We start from the raw sequence: 19,131 nt of genomic DNA, 5'->3' as shown, positions 1-19,131 counted from the left end.
AAGAGGCCTGTGAGGAGCACCAGGGGCCTCCTGCCAACAGCCAGCATCAACTTGCCAGTCACATGAGCAAGCCACCCTGGAGGTAGATCATATAGCTCCAGTCAAGCCTTCAATAACTGCAGCCTCAGCTGGCACCTGATTACAACCTCCTGAAAGACCGGGAGCAGAACTGCACAGCTGAACTGCTCCAGAATTCCAGACCCAGAGAAACAATGAGCTATTAAGTGATTATTGTTTTTAGCCACATTTTGGGCTTTCAGTCATTAAGTTTTGATTTGTTACAAAGTAATACACAATAGGGACACCTGGGTGGCTCAGTTGGTTAAGCATCTACCTTCGGCTCAGGTCATGATCCCAGGGTCCTGGGATCGAGTCCCGCCATTGGGCTCCCGCTCCGCAGAGAGCCTGCTGCTTCTCCCTCTGACAAATAAATAAAAAATTTAAAAAAAGGGCACCTGGGTGGCTCAGATGGTTAAGCGTCTGACTTTGGCTCAGGTCATGATCCCAGGGTCCTGGGATCCAGTCCCACGTCGGGCTCCCTGCTCTGTGGGAGCCTGCTTCTCCCTCTGCTCCTCTCTCACTCTCTGTCTCTCATGAATAAATAAATAAAATCTTTAAAAAAAATATTTAAAAAAAAGTAATACACAATTCACTAATGGATCCTAACATATTGTACAGTATTAGGGAGGAAAACGGAAGCTTGAACAAATTCAGCACTTGGTGGATGATTATATATATATTTAAGTGCTTATCTCCTAAATGAAAATACAGCCTATTTATTTAAAGCTAGGCCAGAATTCCTCCTATACCATCTCTTTGGGAGCTCATCCTACGACACCAATTCCCACTGAACATGCCTTTTTGCCCTACTTATGCTAATTCTGTAAAAGTGGTCATTTTTTTCATTGTGACATTCATGGTAGGAGCTGTAGTAAAGATGGCCTTCAGACGGTTCTAGTATTGGGGCTTCTGACTGCTGGCCCATGGTAACACAGAAGTCACTCTTCATTGCCTGAAACCACTCTGTTTCGGAAAGCAAAAATATTGGCTTTCTTTTACTGAAATGAAAAAATTAGGGAGAAAAAAGAGAATAGTGCTAACTTTTATGAATATTTTCCAATTAAGTTTTAAAAATGATAACAGAAAAATCATGAATCACATTGTTTTTCTGAGTCACCAGGACAGCTTATTGCTAGTACCAAACACCTGTCTCATATTCGACTTGGGCAACATTTATACTAGGCCACAACAGAGAATTTACAAGAGAAGCAGATCAACTATGGAATAGCAAAAAAAAAAAAAAAAAAAAGCAAAGCTTAGTTCACAGGCAAATGAGCAATACTCAACAACAATTCAACTGTTTCTTTTTTAAAGATTTTAAATTTATTTATTTCAGACAGAGAGAGACAGTAAGAGATCAAGAGTGAGCGGGGAGGAGAGGGAGAAGCAGGCTCCCCACTGAGCAGGGAGCCCAACACGGGGCTCGATCCCAGGACCCCGGGATCACGACCCAAACCAAAGGCAGATGCTCGACTGACTGAGCCACCCAGGCGCCCCTCGACTCTAATGCCCATAAGCTACCCTTACTATTAGGGATGACTTCTTCGAAGCATATTCTAGAAATCATTCAAGGTATGGAAGAAATTTTATTTAGCTTTGTGAGGCTTTACTTTCACAATAATACATACCCTTGGCACTGTAAGACCCTATTAAAGTTTCATAAATTGCCTTAGTAAGGTAAATATTTAGGTTGATTTTATGACACTTTCAGACATTAAGTGTGAGAAAGTTAGTGGTTTCCAGAATTTGCACAGATGATGACAATTAAAACAGTAAAATAAAGAATAAGACTTTCTCAACACCCCTAATAACATATTAAGTTGCAATTTCTAATCAAACACCTATTTCTAGGTTATATTCATTTTGATCTCTTATTTTCCATTTTAAATTCTGGTATTTTCTTCTGAATACAGGTTACAAATAATCTTTTGTATTAACTCCCAGTTTTAATACCACAAAGTCACCTGTTTTACCTTGACTATATTTTTATCATTTAGTGTAGGATACACTTTTTAAACTAGTTATACTCCAGTAACTTTGTGAATGAAAAAAAGGGGAAGAAAATTAAGAACAAATAATGGAGTCATTCTTTCACTGACCCTCATCCAATTTCAGGAAAATCACTTCCCAAAAGCAGTAATTCTAATAAATCTTTCCATGTCTAAAAAGAAACTGAAACAAAAGGGAAACCATGGGAAACCTGTGATAGTTTACTAGATATTGTGTGCTTTTAGTAGCTCAACACTGGTAATACTTGATAATCAAGAGTAAATTAATAGGCTAACATTTAAAAATGTATACTTTAATAAGCATATAAACAATTAGGTAAGCTTGTGGAGAAGCTGACCAAGATACATATATTAGGAGATACAATTGTCCATCTAAATTTTCTAGATTTCTTTTTTTTTTTTTGCAGAGTATTTATTCAAGTTATTTACTATATAATTTCTCATGTGCCATTTTGGAAGTCCTTTATTGTAAAGACTAGTCCTCTGTCTGATGACAAACAGCAGCCACACTGTCAGTGATTATTCTGGACCTCCACGCTGAAAAGGAAAAAACAAAGCAAAAAGATTGGGTGTTAAATTTACAGAAGAAATGTTTTCATGGCCACTATATGAATTTACACTATTTTAAGCAAATGATCTTTAGGTGTTTAAAAAAAAAAGTTTCGGTTTTTCATTCCTCTTAGGCACTCCTATCAAGGTTATGAACAATTTCTGATCTGGAAAGGGCTCAAGGTCCACTCTGATTGGTGGTCCTCAAATTTCATGGTCTCAGCAGCCCTTCACACTGAAAAATTACCAAGGATTCTACCGAGCTTTTTTCATGTGGTTATAGCTATTGCTACTTCCCATATTCTACTTCCACACATATATTCCTTCATGTACTTTTACTGAGGGCTTGTACATGGTTTATTTCTCATATTCCTGGTCTACCCAACTATTTTGGTGTTAGCTACTGACCCACCATGACAAGGTGATGGAAAGAGCAAGTAAATCAGCCTATGAAATTCCAAAAGCCAAAAATGTTCATGTGTTTTGCACAGTACTAAGATAAAGAACAATGACATACTTGGATAAATTCAATTTCTTCTTGAGATACAAGTTTCCTTCTGTATTTCTGAGGTAATGTTTTTATTATTTCTGCAGTGTCTGGTGGACCCTGATGCACCAGCAAATCTGGGGATTTACTTCCCTTAGAATGCTGTGAAATTGAAGAAGAGTGAGACGGTAGTCCTGCTGATCTCAAAACTTCTGATACTGAAAAAAAAAAGGTAATTAGAGAAATAAATTGTTCAGGTGTCTTAAAATACTATTTTGAGTCTATTATTGAGTAAGCAAGTCATTCTTCAAATGCTAAGCGTAATTCTGAGAGGTATTACTGAGTAACTTAGTTGAGTACCTATATTTAATTTCATAAAGTTCTTTTTAAATAAGGAGGTAGCTGGGGGCACCTGGGTGGCTCAGTCGGTTGGGTGACTGCCTTCGGCTCAGGTCATGATCCTAGAGCCCCGGATCGAGTCCCACATCAGGCTCCCTGCTTAGCAGGGAGCCTGCTTCTCCCTCTAACCCTCCCCCCTCTCATGTACTCTCTCTCTCATTCTCACTCTCTCAAAATAAATAAATCTTTAAAAAAAAATAAATACATAAATACATAAATAAATAAGGAGGTAGCTGGGGCGCCTGGATGGCTCAGTCAGTTGAGCGTGTCTTTGCCTCAGGTCATGATCCCAGCGTCCTGGGATGGAGTCCCGCATTGGGCTCCCTGCTCAGCGGGAAGCCTGCTTCTGCCTCTCCTCCCCGCTTGTGCTCTCTCTCTCTTTGTCTCTCTCAAATAAATAACTGAAATATTAAAAAAAAAAAGGAGGTAGCTTTAAGTGGATGAATTACTCAATCAAACAAGTCTGTAAAATAATAAAATTTCTAGGTAGTGGAGTTCAACCCATACAGATAATCTACCTGACTTAAGTTTTGTGTCGCATTTACAGTTAAAAATATCCCTATAAGGGGCACCTGGCTGGCTCAGTCAGTTAAGCGATTGCCTTTGGCTCAGATCATGATCCCAAGGTCCTGGGATGAAGCCCTGAATTGGGCACCCTTGCTCAGCACGAAGCATGCTTCTCCCTCTCTCCCGCTCCCTGTTTGTGCTCTCTCTGTCAAATAAATAAATAAAATCTTAAAAAAAAAAAAGGATATATATATATATATATATCCCTATAAAATTTGATAAACTACTCCCTGAATTAAAGATCAAATATAGGCGCCTGGGTGGCTCAGATGGTTAAGCGTCTGCCTTCGGCTCAGGTCATGATCCCAGGGTCCTGGGATCGAGCCCCACATCGGGTTCCTGGCTCAGCAGGCAGCCTGCTTCTCCCTCTCCTTCTGCCTCTCTCCCTGCTCATGCTTTCTCTTCTTTATCTCTGTGTCTCAAATAAATCTTTAAAAAAAAAAGATCAAATATAATAAAGACAGGGACAATCATAATGATCACTGAGTAATGTATAGCATCACTATATTGGACACTGTAAGTTAATTATACTGGAATTAAAAAAAACAGGGACAAAGGATCGGGTAAAAAGGAGGGGCAAAAGGAAAACAGGACTTGTTCACAATCTTCAGTTACTTTATAGGAAATAATTGCTCAGGGCTAAGGCAGTCTTTACCTATTGAGTGAATGAATAAATGAGTGAAAGAAAAGAAGGTCAGCTGGGAGAAAAATATAGGAATGGCTACTATTCCTCACAATCTCTCCAATGTAAGCATTGGACAGAAGAAAGGAAAGAACAAAAATTTCCCTATATAAAATCGTTTTCATTAAAACGATAACTGTTGAGTCACTACCTTTTTAAATGGAGGTAATAAGTTAATTTCTACTTGCACGAAACCTAGCAGACCATTGTGATCTAAGCTACAATGGTCTCGCTGATTTTAAAATGAGAAATAATGCCTATAACAGAATATTCATATACAAATATGCCTGTACATATATTTTTTTAAAAATCTGAAGTACAGGGGTGCCTGGGTGGCTCAGTTGTTAAACGTCTGCCTTCAGCTCAGGTCATGATCCCCGTGTCCTGGGATCAAGCCCAGCATCGGGCTCCCTGCTCGGCGGGAAGCCTGCTTCTCCCTCTCCCTCTCCCCCTACTTGTGTTCCCTCTCTCGTTGTGTCTCTCTCTGTAAATAAATAAATAAAATCTTTAAAATAAATAAATAAATAAAAATAAAAATAAAAATCTGAAGTACAACTTACCGTTAGGTTTAGGATTGTCTCTTCTGTCAGGGAACCTTATTAATGGAGTATGTGGCTTGACTACCTAAAAGAAAAATAAAATACATGGGGAAAAAAAGATGAAGCACTAAAATAAACTCATTAACTATAAAAGAAACAACCTACTGGGCTTCATAGATACTTTTGTTAAAATAAACTAACTTAGTATTTGACAGCAACTTTAAATCTTCCTATTTTACTCTTCCCCAACCAGGAAAGCTGGTCTATGAACTATTAATTTGTTTATCTTATCTGTTCTTCATAGTAACTTTGGACTTTGCACATTATAAGACATTTTACTATACTACCAACTGACCTCAGAAACAACCCTATGAAAAAGATGACACAGATTTTATGTTGCATGATATATACTGCCCTGCTGCCTGGTAGAATTCTTGACTTGTATTGTTGTTTTCCTACTATGTCAATATCTAGCAGTGTAAAACAGCGTAAGAAGCATACTGAAAATTAGGTCATTAAGAAAATACTTTTGGAGGCTCAGTTGGTTAACCGTCTGCCTTCAGCTGAGGTCATGGTCCCAGGGTGAGAGACTGAGTTCCCCATCAGCGGGGAGCCTGCTTCTCCCTATGTCCCCCGCTCCCTCTGCTTGTGTGGGCTCTCTCTGACAAATTTTTAAAGGAAAATACTTTTTCTGACTACAAAAGTAACACATGTTCTGTGTAAAAAATTTGGGAGAAATGGAAAAAAGCACAAATAAGAAAATAACTATCTATAATCCTCAAACCCCCATAAAACAGACTTAAACACTTGTTAGCACATTTGGTCTGAGGGCTATACCCACAGAAATATATATTTTTAGAATATTGTTTTTATAACAGGTATTTGCAGAGTATTAATGTTTTATCCCTAAAATTCCAGATAATGCTATAGAGGAACTTAAATGGACCTTTCAATATGAAATTATCTGAATACACAATGCTAAGACTCTAATGAACAGTAGTATTTGCATCTAATCTCTAAGTTGCTCTGTAACTAATGATATTGAGATGTGCGTTTATCTGCAAAATATCCGTATATATGTACTATATATTATATATTTTATATGACTACAGAAGTAAATAGGCTTGTTGGGACTCGTCTGAAACCACCACCGTAATTGGGCTGCTGTGAGAAAATGCTGCCTCTCCCTCTGCCTGCCACTCCCTCTGCTTGTGTGCTCTCTGTCCTCATGAATAAATAAATAAAAAATCTTAAAAAAAAAACCAACAAAACTCTAATGTAACATTGTGTGTCAACTATACTTAAATAAAAATTTTTAAAAAACGAATTCTCCCTCTAGTGACTCTTTTTCCCTTTTCATAGCCAAGCTTCTTGAAAGAACGTTCTTCTAGCCATCCACTCTCAATACCCCATTTGAAAGTTTTTAAAATGTTCAACAGCTTTCAAGATAAACTTCAAACTCCACGTTCGTCCTTCACAAGGCCCATCCTGATCTGGCATTTCCTTAGCTCTCAAGCCTCATTCCCCACCACTGTCTTATAGACCTTTTATTCCAGGTATTCTTTTTTTTTTTTTTCATTTTTTTATTCCAGGTATTCTGAAGTACTTTTCTGTTCCCTATTCATCATGCCATTCAATCTACAGCTTGTGTTCTCTGCCAGGAAATCTATCCTCAGTCCCGCCCCACTTCCATGCCTCATGCTTTCATCTGGTTTTGTTTTGTTTTTAAGATTTTATTTACTTGAGAGAGAGCAAAGGGGGGCAAGAGAGAGAGCACGAACAAGGAAAGGGGCAGAGGGAGAAGCAGACTCCTCGCTGAGCAGGACACCCGAAGCAGGGCTCGATCCAAAGACCCTGGTATCATGACCTGAGCTGAAGGCAGACACCTAACAAACTGAGCCACCCAGGTGCCCCTCATCTGTTTGTCTTTTAAAACAATCAAGTATCACTCCCCTCTAAAAAGCTTTCCTGATTTCAAAGTGGGATTTTAAAACTCCTCCTTTGTGTTTCCACGGCATCCTGAACATGTTAAGAATATTATGCAGAGGACAGATCAATGAGCCAATGATTACAGGACAGCTAAGCTCCTGAAAAGGCAGAGTCAGAGAAATTAGCATTTCTGCAGTAGTGCCTGGTACATAGTAAATGCTGAGGAAACATTTGCAAAGTGAGTGAATAGAGACCATTTGTAAGTTAGGACTATGTATATATACACACACTTACACAACTGTATGTACACAGAATCCATTTCAGCATTACTTTTGCATACTTAAAAATATGATGTAATATGCCCTTATAGATTAAATTTCCAGTTTCGTGTCCACCCCCCTTTTAAAAGATTTTATTTATTTGAGAGAAGGAGAGAGAGAGAGAGAGAGAGAGAGAGAGAATGAGCAGGGGGAGGGGCAGAGGGAAACAGACAAGCAGACTCCCTGCTGAACAGGGAGCCCAATGCAGGGCTTGATCCAGGACCCTGAGATCATGACCTGAGCTAAAATCAGATGCTTAACTGACTGAGCCACCCAGGTGACCCTGGTATCCCCTTAAAAGAAATTTTTCTAAATACATGAGTAGAGAAAGTACTATAATTAACCCTAATAAACAAAAAATAAAATAAATCCTGACAAACACATTATACAATTTCAACAGTAATATAATCTTATTTCATCACCCGTTCCCCCATTAAACAAATCTCAACCATCTCCTCTTACCTGTTAATACCTTCCATATGTATCACTAACAGAAAATGGATTTTTGTGAAATCACAACCCCAATACGTTTTACCACAAGTTAAAATTCTTTAATATCATCTAATACTTAGCTTATGCTCAAATTTTCCTCACTCAAAATTTGATTTTTAAACTCTAAATGTAAACACGAAGCAACTCTGTATATTAGTTGGGTAACATAACTAAGAGAATAAAAAAGAGCTAATCCAAATAACTTTCATAGTGCTTAGACTATACTTCAGTCTAAAGGCAATGGTAATAACAAATACAAAGAAATTTTGAACTTCTTAGTTTGGTGTTGGTTAGTTGTATAAATACAGCAATTCTGAAACCATTTTCTATCTACTGTAGGACTGAGCCAATGAGTACCTACATTTATACTGATGTTTGGGGGAGCCAGGGATTTGCCTGTGGGAGAAAGAAAATACAAGTGTGGGATTGTGGGGGAAGAGAAGGAAGAATGCTGGGGTGTACAGATTGGAATCTAAGGGGTCAGTATAAATTCATGATAAATGCCTTGAGTTTATTCAGCCTGTCTCATTAATGGATATTTGGGTTGTTTCCAGTCCTTATTACAAATAATGCATACAGTAAATATCCTCATACTATTCTTATCTGTGCCAGTATATCTGTGGGATAGATTCCTAGGAAAGAGATTGCTGGGTCAAAAGATAAAAATCTAATTTTGCAAGATACTGCTAGATTTTCTTTCACAGAGGTTCTACTGTTTTACATTCCCATATTGGTTCCTAGAGCGACCAGTAAGTGCCTGCGTACACACAGCCTTCCCAACAGACTTATGTTATCTAACTTGCACATTTTTAATAAACTCTAAGTGAGGAAAAATGTTATCTCCATGTAGTTGTAATTTTGACTTATTGTGAGGCTGTCCAGTTTTTCACATGGTTAAGAGCCATTTTCATTTCTTCACCTGTGAAGAGTATGTTCACAGCTCTTGCCTATTTTTCTGTGCTTACAAATTCTTTATATAGTATGGTTATTAACCCTTTTTCTGTTGCAAATTTTTTACCTAGTCTTTTTTTGTCGAATGCTTTTTAATTTTTTGAATGAGTAAAGGTGTTTTTTTTCTTTCTAGTACAGCCCAAATTGTCAGTTTTTTCCCCTTACTGTATCTTGATTTTAAAGCATAGTTGGGAAAGTTTTCACTGTTCCCAGGTTATAAAGCCTTGTTTTCATTTGGTATTGCATGGTTTTGTTTCTTTTAATTTTCAATTTTGAAATAATTATGGAGTCATAGGAAGTTGCAAAAAATGTACAGGGAAATTCCAGGTACCTTCATTCAGTTTCCTACTACAGTAATATCTTACATAACTACAGCACAGTAACAAAACCAGGAAACTGACATTGGTACAGTCCATATAGCTTATTTAGATTTTATCAGTTTTATATGCACTCATTTGTGCATGTATAATTCTTTGCAATTTTGGCTTCATTTTTTACATTAAAATATCAGATCCATATGCAATTTATCACTTCCTCCCCAACAAACCCCTGACAACCACTGATCTTTTTACTGTCTCCATAGTTTTGTCTTTTCCAGAATGTCACGTATTTGGAATCATTCAGTAAGTAGTCTTTTCAGTTTGGTTTCTTTCACTTAGTAACATGCATGTAAGTTTCCTCCATGTCTTTTCATGGCTTGATAGCAAATTTCTTTTTAGTGTTGGGTAATAGTCCATTGTCTGGATGTACCACAGTTTATGTTATCTATTTACCTACTACTAAAGGATATCTTGGTTGCTTCCAAATTTTTACAATTATGAATAAAGCTGCTATAAATATCCATGTGCAGGTTTCTATGTAGACATAAGTTTTCAACTCATTGGGTAAACAGCAAAGTGCAATTGTTTGATCATAAAGTATACCAAGTTTTTAAAGAAACTGCCAAACTGCCTTCCAGTTTGGAAGGCTGTACCATATTGCATTCTCACCAGGAGTGAATGAGAGTGCCTAATGCTCCACATCTTTGCCAGAATTTGGTGGTATCAATGTTCTTCTGGATTTTGGCCACTCTAATAGGTATGAAGTGATATTTCATTGTTGTCTTAATTTGCAAATCCATGATGACATATGATGGTGAGCATCTTTTCATATGCCTGTGTGTGATCTGTCTTCCTTGATGAGGAGTCTATTCAGGTCTTCTAGGCATTTTGTTGTTGTTGTTGTCTTTAAGTAGGCTCCACAGCCCAGCGCAGGACTCAAACTCAAACTCAGGACCCTATCAAGACCTGAGCTGAGATCAAGAGCCAGACACTTAACGGAATGAGGCACCCAGGCACCCTGCCCATTTTTAAATCAGGTTGTTTTCTTATTAAGTTTTAAGAGTTCTTTGTATAATTTGGATAATGGTCCTTTATTAAATGTTTTTCGCATATATTTTCTCCCAGTCTGTGGCTTGCCATCTTTAACTGTCTTTTGCAGACAAGAAGATTTTAACTTGAATAACATCCAGCTTATCAATTATTTCTTTCACATATCATGTCTTTGGTGTTGTATCTAAAAAGTCACAGCCAGGGACGCCTGGGTGGCTCAGTTGGTTGGGCGTCTCCCTTCAGCTCAGGTCAGGATCCCAAGGTCCTGGGATCCAGTCCCGAATTGGGCTCCCTGCTCAGTGAGGAACCTGCTTCTCCCTCTGCCTCTGCCCCTCCCCCTGCTTGTGCTCATCCATGCTTGGGCACGTGTGCTCGCACTCTCTGTCAAAATAAATAAATAAAATCTTTGCGGGGGGGGGGATAAATAAATAAATAATAAAAAGTCACAGCCAAACCCAATATCATATACATTTTTTCTTATGTTATTTTCTAGTTTTCTAGTTTTGCCTTTTACATACAATTCTATGATCCATTTTGAGACAATTTTGTGGAGGGTATAAGGTCTATGTCTAGATTCATTTTTTTCCAAGTGGATATCCAGTTGTTCCACAACATTTATTGAAGACTATTTTGGGTGCCTGGGCGGCTCAGTTGGTTAAGCAACTGCCTTCGGCTCAGGTCATGATCCTGGAGTCCCAGGATCGAGTCCCACATTGGGCTCCCTGCTCAGCAGGGAGTCTGCTTCTCCTTCTGACCCTCTTCCCTCTCGTGCTCTCCATCTCTCATTCTCTCTCTCTCAAATAAATAAATGAAATCTTAAAAAAAATAACTATCTTTTCTCCATCTATTGTGTTTGCTCCTTTGTCACAGTTCAGTTAAAATAGCTTTTAATTTTTAATTTTCCCTTTCTAAGTCTCTTAGTTTTAGCTATGCCTCATATATAGCATAGCATTGGATAGGCATTTGTCAGCCAATTTGAGAATAATTTTCTAAAGGGGATTTAGATCATTTACATGTACAGATATAATTCACAAGTTTGGTATATTTTGTCACATCATTTTATGATTATTTAACAATAAATTCCTTTGTCATATTACCTTTTTCTTTGCTTTCATTTGTGTGATTTTTTTTTTAATTTGGAAAGATTTGTAAATTGTACTTCTGTGTATCTATATTTACATTACTACCTTTACATAATTCCCTTAATGGATAATTTCTGAGATACTACCCATTGGTTTATTATTATGAGAAAGAATGAAAGCAGGTGATCAGGATCTCTTCTCTGCTTTCTTTCCCATCTTTTACTACCACTTAATAACCAGGGGCAGTAGCAAGTGTATTCTACCTTTTGTATATTCTTCCCCCTTATTCCTCCATTTTAAAAGTTGAATTAGAGCTATACTGTCAAACAATAGTATTACCAACAAGTCTTTCACCCGTATCTCCATTATTTAGTCTTAGTTCTTAGAGCCACATACATTCAACATTCATATCCGTTTCCTATGTTTAAACAACTCCAAGTACAACTAAATATTCCTTAATTGTCTTTCATTCTCTGGGAGATCTAGTAGGAAGGGCTCTAGGGAACAATATTCCCTGAGTTATTGAAGATGTAGAAGGATTTGTGGCCTTTACAACTTGAAGGTCAATGTCGTTAGATATATCTCTGGTTCACATTTTCCATCTTTAACTACCTTAAATATGTTATCCACATGTCCTCCTTTATGAACTATTATTGTTGAAAACTCTAACTTTTGCCCTCTGTTAAGTGTGGTCTTGTAGCCTGGATCACCCAAATTTTTTCTTTTTCTCCTTTAAAAATCTAAAGATTCTAGGGGCTCCTGGGTGGCTTAGTCAGTTGGGCATCCGACTCTTGGTTTCGGCTCAAGTCGTGACCTCAGGGTCCTGGGATCCAGCCCTGTGTGCATCAGGCTCTCCGCTCGGTGGTGAGTCTGCTTGTCTCCCACTCTCTCTTGCCCCCTCCTCCCCATGTGAGCACTTGCGCGTATGCGTGCTCTCTCTCTCTCAAATAAATAAATAAATCTTAAAAAATTTTTTTTCAAGATTCTACTAGAATATACCCATTAGTCGGGCGCCTGGGTCGCTCAGCCGGTTAAGCGGCTGCCTTCGGCTCAGGTCATGATCCCAGGGTCCTGGGATCGAGTCCCACATTGGGCTCCCTGCTCAGCAGGGAGCCTGCTTCTCCCTCTCCCTCTGTCTGCCTCTTTGCCTACTTGTTCTCTCTCTCTAACAAAATCTTTAAAAAAAAAAAGAATATACCCATTAGTCAAACACAGTTGGTTAATTCTCTCAAGCCTAAGGTAGAGGTTTAAGTCTTTTACATCAGGTAAGTTTTATTAACTTACAGGTTTTGAGACTTGTTCTATTTGCTTTTACTTTTTCAGACTACTTATTATACAAAAGTTGCAGCTTCCTGTTTTTATCTACTTCTATGACTTTCTCTGAATCCTTCTTTTCCTTCATTATTCTGTGATTTTTTTCATTTTCCTCTTTTCATGCACTATTCCTTTAAGAAAACTTCTGAGTTGCCTATTTACCTTTATATTCCTTCTACTTTAGTATTTACTTCTGAAAAGTTCTAATTCACTGAGTTCAGAGCTTTATTGTCCCTAAAGTAACCTAAAATCTAACCGCAACTACAACCTTTTAACGTATAGAACTCTTCTCTGTTACTTCCCACTGTAAGCTTCACCAAACCCTTCATTTCTTTGATTGTTCCTTTTTCCAGTCAACTGGTTCCACCCTAATTTTATCTCGTTTCTTATCTAGCCCAGAACACAGGGACCATTCAATATTCTATAACCAGCACTCTCAACCTCCTCCCCGGAAGTGTATCTTCACTCCACTGGTAAATCTCAAACCTTCTTCCCATGTCTCATGTCTCATGTCTCATGCAGTCAAAATGATTTTGTAAATAATAAATTATCATTTTTCTGCTTACATCAGCCCAAATATATCAAATATATATGCTTGGCATTCAGACATTTTTATGTCTTTTTGTAGATAAATGTATGTTATTTCTCTTGGGTATAAACCTATGAGTAAAATTGTTAGGTCACAGGGTACGAATGTTTAACTACCAGACACTGACAAAACAGACTTTAAAAAGTGGCTATACGAATTATACTGGGTTTTAGGTGCTTCACATTGTCATCTCTCTGTATTGCCAGTTTTTAAAAAATTTTTTTAAAGATTTTTAAAAAAATCTGTTTATTTGACAGAGAGAGACAGCGATAGAGAGAACACAAGCAGGGGGAGTGGGAGAGGGAGAAGCAGGCTCCCCGCGGAGCAGGGAGCCCCATGTGGGGCTCAATCCCAGGACCCTGGGATCATGACCTGAGCCGAAGGCAGAGGCTTAACAACTGAGCCACCCAGATGCCCCATCAGTTTTTAAAAATTCTAATAACTTTGGTAGATGCAGTAGTACTTCCTGGCTTTAATTTGTATTGTCCGGCAAGTATTTCACAGGCTTATTGCTCATTTGTGTATCTTCTTTTGTGCAGTTTCAACTTTTTAGCCCGTTTTTAAATTGAGCTATATATTATGGATATGTATGGTTATGCATTATGGATACCAGTCCTTTGTTAGAGGTTCTCCTTGTCCTCACAGAATCTTTAATTAGTTAATGCTCAGTATCTACCCACTGAATGGGTGAGGATCATTCCTTGCAATGAGACCGAAGGCTGGGATCTAGGACTATCTTTCAAACTGAAACAACTTTAAGAAGTCTTTTTAAGAGGTGTATTTGTGCAAAGGTAATAAATGCGCTTCTCATATCAAAGTTAAAAATCATACAGTAATATACTTTGAGAGTATATTTTACACAGATTGTGTAAAACAACCACAAATGTGGAGGTTGTGTCCCTTTATATACCAACTTTACCTCTCCTATTTAATTTAAGCAATCAGAGATGGAGAAGCAAACATAAAAGCTATCAGGAGTTAGTAACTGATGTTTGGATTAACAAAGTTCCTCTAGCTACCAATCTAAACTCAAGGGGAAAAAAGCTTGGGAAACCAACAACATCTGTAATGTAAAGCATTATAGATAAACTTAAATAATATCTTTTTCCCCCTCCAACTCCCTCCATCCAGCCAGTAACTAGACGCCTGGACTGGTGGGGGAGAACAGGCCCGGGGTAAGGACGGAGCTCGCAGGGCCAGTTCTCCGGCCATTCCCGAGACCTTGAAGGGACACTGGGTCAGATACAAGGTTCGCTTCCTTCCACTTGCCGTTACCGCCGTCCTTACGATTGGCTGATCCGGGACATCACAGACAATGCTAAACGTCGATTGGCCAGACTATTGCCAGGGCAGCCTAGCCCGCCGACTGCTAAGAGGGCTACGGAGGTCCTGGCGGAGTACAGTCCGGGAGCCGCGTAGCTGCTCTGTGCCTACACTGCAGTCCTGCAGCCTGGCTGGAACCCTCAGCTACAGTCCCGGCTCACTGCCCGACCCAATGGGCTCAAGGTCCAATTCTCACACATGCCCCCGGGCCGCGTCGCTGGCGCTACCCGAGGCCGCGGTGACCGCGCAGCCTCCGCCACCGCCCTGTCTCCCCAGCGCCTTTGCTATAATCAGCAGTATCCCTACCGCCCACGGTGCGAAAAAGCGACCGAATTTCCTTACCTGAACGACCCGGCTGGCAGACGCCATCTTACTGCCCATCATGACCCCAGGATGTGGCAGCAGTTTCCGGGGCGCTCGCTAGGCGCAGAGATAACAGGAATCCTGGGCAGCTGGGGGCGGGCCCTGCCTGTGGCGTCACCGAGGAGGGACGAGCGGGCATTCCCGGATCCTCCTCCACTACGGAGCTAACCCACCCTCTGTACCTGGCCCCGCCCCACCCCGCCCCACTTCCCGCCTAGGAACTGCCCCACGTGCTCCCCATTGTTCAGTTTTGCAGGCGAAGGTTTGTGGTGTTGGGTTTGTTCTACACATGAGCCTACGAGTAAACTAGGGCCATTTCCTCTCCAGATAGCCAGTTTCTAATTTAAGTAGAGAACAAAATTTAATCTGAAACCAAATAAGTAATACAAAGTCATGTGGCTTCCTAAAACGAACTATCTCGTTAAAACTTGGGAGTTAGTGGCAGGCTCAGGGAGTGGTCAATTCCAGGTCTACACTAGGCTACTTATTATTCCCTCACTTACTGGCATTACTTGATAGGGTCTACCATTAATCCTGATATTAAACTGTCTGCTTCAAGTATGAGAGAACTCAAAAGTGTCTTTCTTTTTGAAGCAAAATGCTTCCATATCATTCCCCAAAAATTATATTAAATTTTGTGGCAAATATTAGTTTATGTTGTTATAAATTTTAAATACACGATATGTTGCAGCCACTTAACATAATTCTGTAGGTAATGTAGCCAGCCATAAGTTGTTTTAAATAGAGTGACACATTTGATGACCTAGATCAGTGGTTTCTAAATCTGGGAAGCTTCTTAGAAATATGTTATGGTGAGGGCGCCTGAGTGGCTCAGTCAGTCGTTAAACGTCTGCCTTTGGCTCAGGTCATGATCCCAGGGTCCTGGGATCGAGTCTCACATCCGGCTCCTTGCTCCGCGGGAAGCCTGCTTCTCCCTCTCCCACTCCCCCTGCTTCTGTTCCCTCTCTGGCTGTGTCTCTCTCTGTCAAATAAATACATAAAATCTTAAAACAACAACAAAAAAAGAAGTATGTTATTGTGCCCCCAAATGGGCCCTTCTGATAAAATTTAAATTACACTGAAACACTATTTTCACCCATCCAACTGGTCAACATACATAATTTGGATAACATCTTGGGGAGGTTGTAGGAACACAGGCACTCAAACACATCTTTTGGTAGGAGTAAAAGATGGTATTTGAAAAACTTACATACTGAATGACTCCAACTATATGACATTATGGAAAAGGCAAAATTATAGAGATAGTAAACAAGATCAGTGATTGCCAGGGACAAATAGGCAGAGCATAATGGTTTTTAGGACAGTGCAACTATTCTATTATGATACAATAATGGTAGATACGAGTCTTTTTACATGTCAAAATCCATAGAATGTACCACTTTTGGGTAATAATGACATATTAATATAGGTTCAATCGTAACAAATATACCACTCTAATAAGGAATGGTGTTAGTGGGGGAGACTGAATGTGTAGGAGCAGTAAGTATATGGGAACTCTTACTTTCTGCAATTCTTCTGTGAACCTAAAACTGCTCTAAAAAATAGGCTATTAAAAAAATTCTTTTAAGCCACCACTGGTGAAACCAGATAATGTGTTCTTAAAGCTCAAAAGTGGTGATGTGTTAACTCTTAAGTGTGGGAATCTCTTCACAATGTATATGTACACCAAATGAAGTTGTACACTTTAAATATCTTACAATTTTATTTGTCAATCATCTCAATACAGCTAGGGAAGAAAAGCTCAAAAGCAGCAGAATCTTAGATTTCTAGTACAAAGACTTTTCGTTTACACACAGAGAAACAGCAAGTTTCTATGTGAATATCTACAGTATTAGATTCTCATTCTATTTCTTAAAAAGATTTTATTTTTTTTTGACAGAGAGAAAGAGAGAGAGAGAGAGAGCACAAGCAGGGGGAGCAGCAGGCAGAGGGAGAGGGAGAAGCTCCCTGTGCTGAGCAGGGAGCCGGATGTGGGGATTAGTCCTGAGCTGAAGGCAGATGCTTAACCGAGCCACCCAGACATTCCCTAGATTCTCATTCTAAGGTCATTTAAAAGACATAGACTTTCTTAGTTACTTTTCTAAATAAATGTTTTTCATTTTCCTTTATGACTATATTTAAGAAATGATTATGGAAAAAGAAGTCCCATAATTTAGAGATTTTATTAAAAAATAAACTTTCCAGGGGTACCTGGGTAGCTCAGTCAGTTAACCTTCGGACTCTTGATTTCAGTTCAGGTCATGATCTTGGCATCCTGGGATCAAGCCCCACATCTAGCTCCATATGGGCTCAACGCAGAGTCTGCTTGTCCCTCCCCCCAACCCCCTGCGGGCACTGTCTCTTTCTCTAAAATAAAGTCTAAAAAAAGAAAGAAAGAAAGAGAGAGAGAGAGAAAGAAAGAAAAAGAGAAAAAAACAAAACTTTCCAAGTCCTCAAATACAAAGAATTCTCCTGGGAATACCTGATAATAAATTTCAGAAAATGTCAAATGCAGTGCAAATTACTGGTCATATTGGTATGGATTTTGTTTTGGGGAATCTCAGCCAGGAAAATATGACTTTTCTTTACTTGTGAATTTATTTCTAAGTGTTGATATTCATACTCCACAGAATTCTCATCCAGCTCGCTTATAAATTAATTCTCTCTAGGATGAAAGTAGATGATAAAAGTAGTTAAAGTGGAAGGAGCAACTTGCCTCATCCCTCAAATCATGTCTTCTTTTCCTACTGCTAATCAGTTTCTATCAGTCACCATCAGGTATGTCATCAGATCATTTGATTACTGACCCCACTCAGGTCCTGTGATTTCTGTCTACACTCTCAATACTATTATTTGGCTATTCTCATGAACCTTGATAAAAAAATTTGAAACTCCTGGGGCACCTGGGTGGCTCAGTCGTTAAGCGTCTGCCTTCAGCTCAGGTCATGATCCCAGGGTCCTGGGATCGAGCCCTGCATCAGGCTCCCGGCCCCGCGGGAAGCCTGCTTCTCCCTCTCCTACTCCCCCTGCTTGTGTTCTCCCTCTCCCGCTGTGTCTCTATCAAATAAGATCTTTTAAAAAAATAATAAAAAAAATTAAAATTAAAATAAAACTTGTTGGGGCGCCTGGGTGGCTCGGTTAGTTGAACTTCGAGCTCTTGGTTTCGGCTCCAGTCATGATCTCATGGGTTGGGGGGGGATAGAGCCCTGCTTTGTGCTCTGTTCCCAGCGAGGAGTCCGCTTGACGGATTCTCTCCCTCTGCCCCTCCCCCTGCTTGCGTGCCTACTCTCTAGCATAAATCTTAAAAAAAAAGTATATATATATGTACATATGTATGTCTATATATGCATATATGTACATATATACATAAAACTTGTTTTATAATAATTTATATAGACAATATCCAAGAATACAGTATGGCAAAAAGAATAAAACTACACATAAATTATAATTTATCAAAACAAATGAAGACTGTAAATATTTCAAAGAAAAGTATTTAGAATTCAAATTTAGACTAATCTCTGTATTTCCATTATTGATCTAAAGAACAGATTTCAAATGCTATTTTCCACTACAGTGTATCTTTTCAAGTTTAAAGTCCTTCTTAAGAAAGTGCTGAGGGGGGCGCCTGGGTGGCTCAGTTGGTTGAGTGACTGCCTTCGGCTCAGGTCATGATCCTGGAGTCCCGGGATCGAGTCCCACATTGGGCTTCCTAATCAGCAGGGAGTCTGCTTCTCCCTCTGACCCTCTTCCCTCTCGTGCTTTCTCTCATTCTCTCTCTCTAATAAATAAAATCTTAAAAAAAAAAAAAAAAAGAAAGTGTTGAGGGGCACCTGGGTGGCTCAATCAGTTAAGCTTGGGTTATGATCTCAGGGTTCTGGGATCGAGCCTCAACAGGCTCCCTGCTGAGCAGGGAGTCCACTCGGCCCTCTGCCCTTCCCCCCACTCATTCTCTCTCCAACCAATAAAATCTTTAAAAAAAGAAAAAGAATGTTGAAAACACTACACTGTTTATGAAAATGATTAGTGGCTCCAAACTAATAAAGAACTCAAATTAGAGCTTTCTCTAAAAAGGGATGGGACACTATAAAAGATAGCAAGTTCTT

General features: G+C 39.2%; 1 protein-coding gene across 1 annotated transcript; it reads right to left on the bottom strand.

The window, feature by feature from the left end:
- Positions 1 to 2,341: 2,341 nt before the first annotated feature.
- MRPS36 (mitochondrial ribosomal protein S36) lies at positions 2,342 to 15,157 on the bottom strand. Its single transcript, XM_027606262.2, has 4 exons — positions 15,005 to 15,157; positions 5,314 to 5,377; positions 3,136 to 3,323; positions 2,342 to 2,606 (listed from the first exon to the last, which is right to left on the bottom strand). Exons 1-4 carry the CDS (start codon positions 15,044 to 15,046, stop codon positions 2,589 to 2,591), a joined length of 312 nt encoding a protein of 103 aa, XP_027462063.1. The 5' UTR covers positions 15,047 to 15,157; the 3' UTR covers positions 2,342 to 2,588.
- Positions 15,158 to 19,131: the final 3,974 nt, after the last annotated feature.

This window comes from Zalophus californianus, chromosome 5 (genome assembly GCF_009762305.2).
Source record: "Zalophus californianus isolate mZalCal1 chromosome 5, mZalCal1.pri.v2, whole genome shotgun sequence".
Lineage (NCBI taxonomy): Eukaryota > Metazoa > Chordata > Mammalia > Carnivora > Otariidae > Zalophus > Zalophus californianus.
Note: the sequence above shows the minus strand (reverse complement) of the source record. Positions and strands in the feature narration are given on the sequence as shown.

What these genes read in the sequence shown, in the direction of transcription:
- MRPS36 (XM_027606262.2), bottom strand. Translation starts at nt 15,046, where the DNA reads ATGATGGGCAGTAAGATGGCGTCTGCCAGCCGGGTCGTTCAG. An exon ending in CTGCCAGCCGGGTCGTTCAG is followed by an intron (nt 5,378 to 15,004) that starts GTAAGGAAATTC and finishes TTTTTCTTTTAG; the next exon opens with GTAGTCAAGCCACATACTCC. An exon ending in AGACAATCCTAAACCTAACG is followed by an intron (nt 3,324 to 5,313) that starts GTAAGTTGTACT and finishes TTTTTTTTTCAG; the next exon opens with TATCAGAAGTTTTGAGATCA.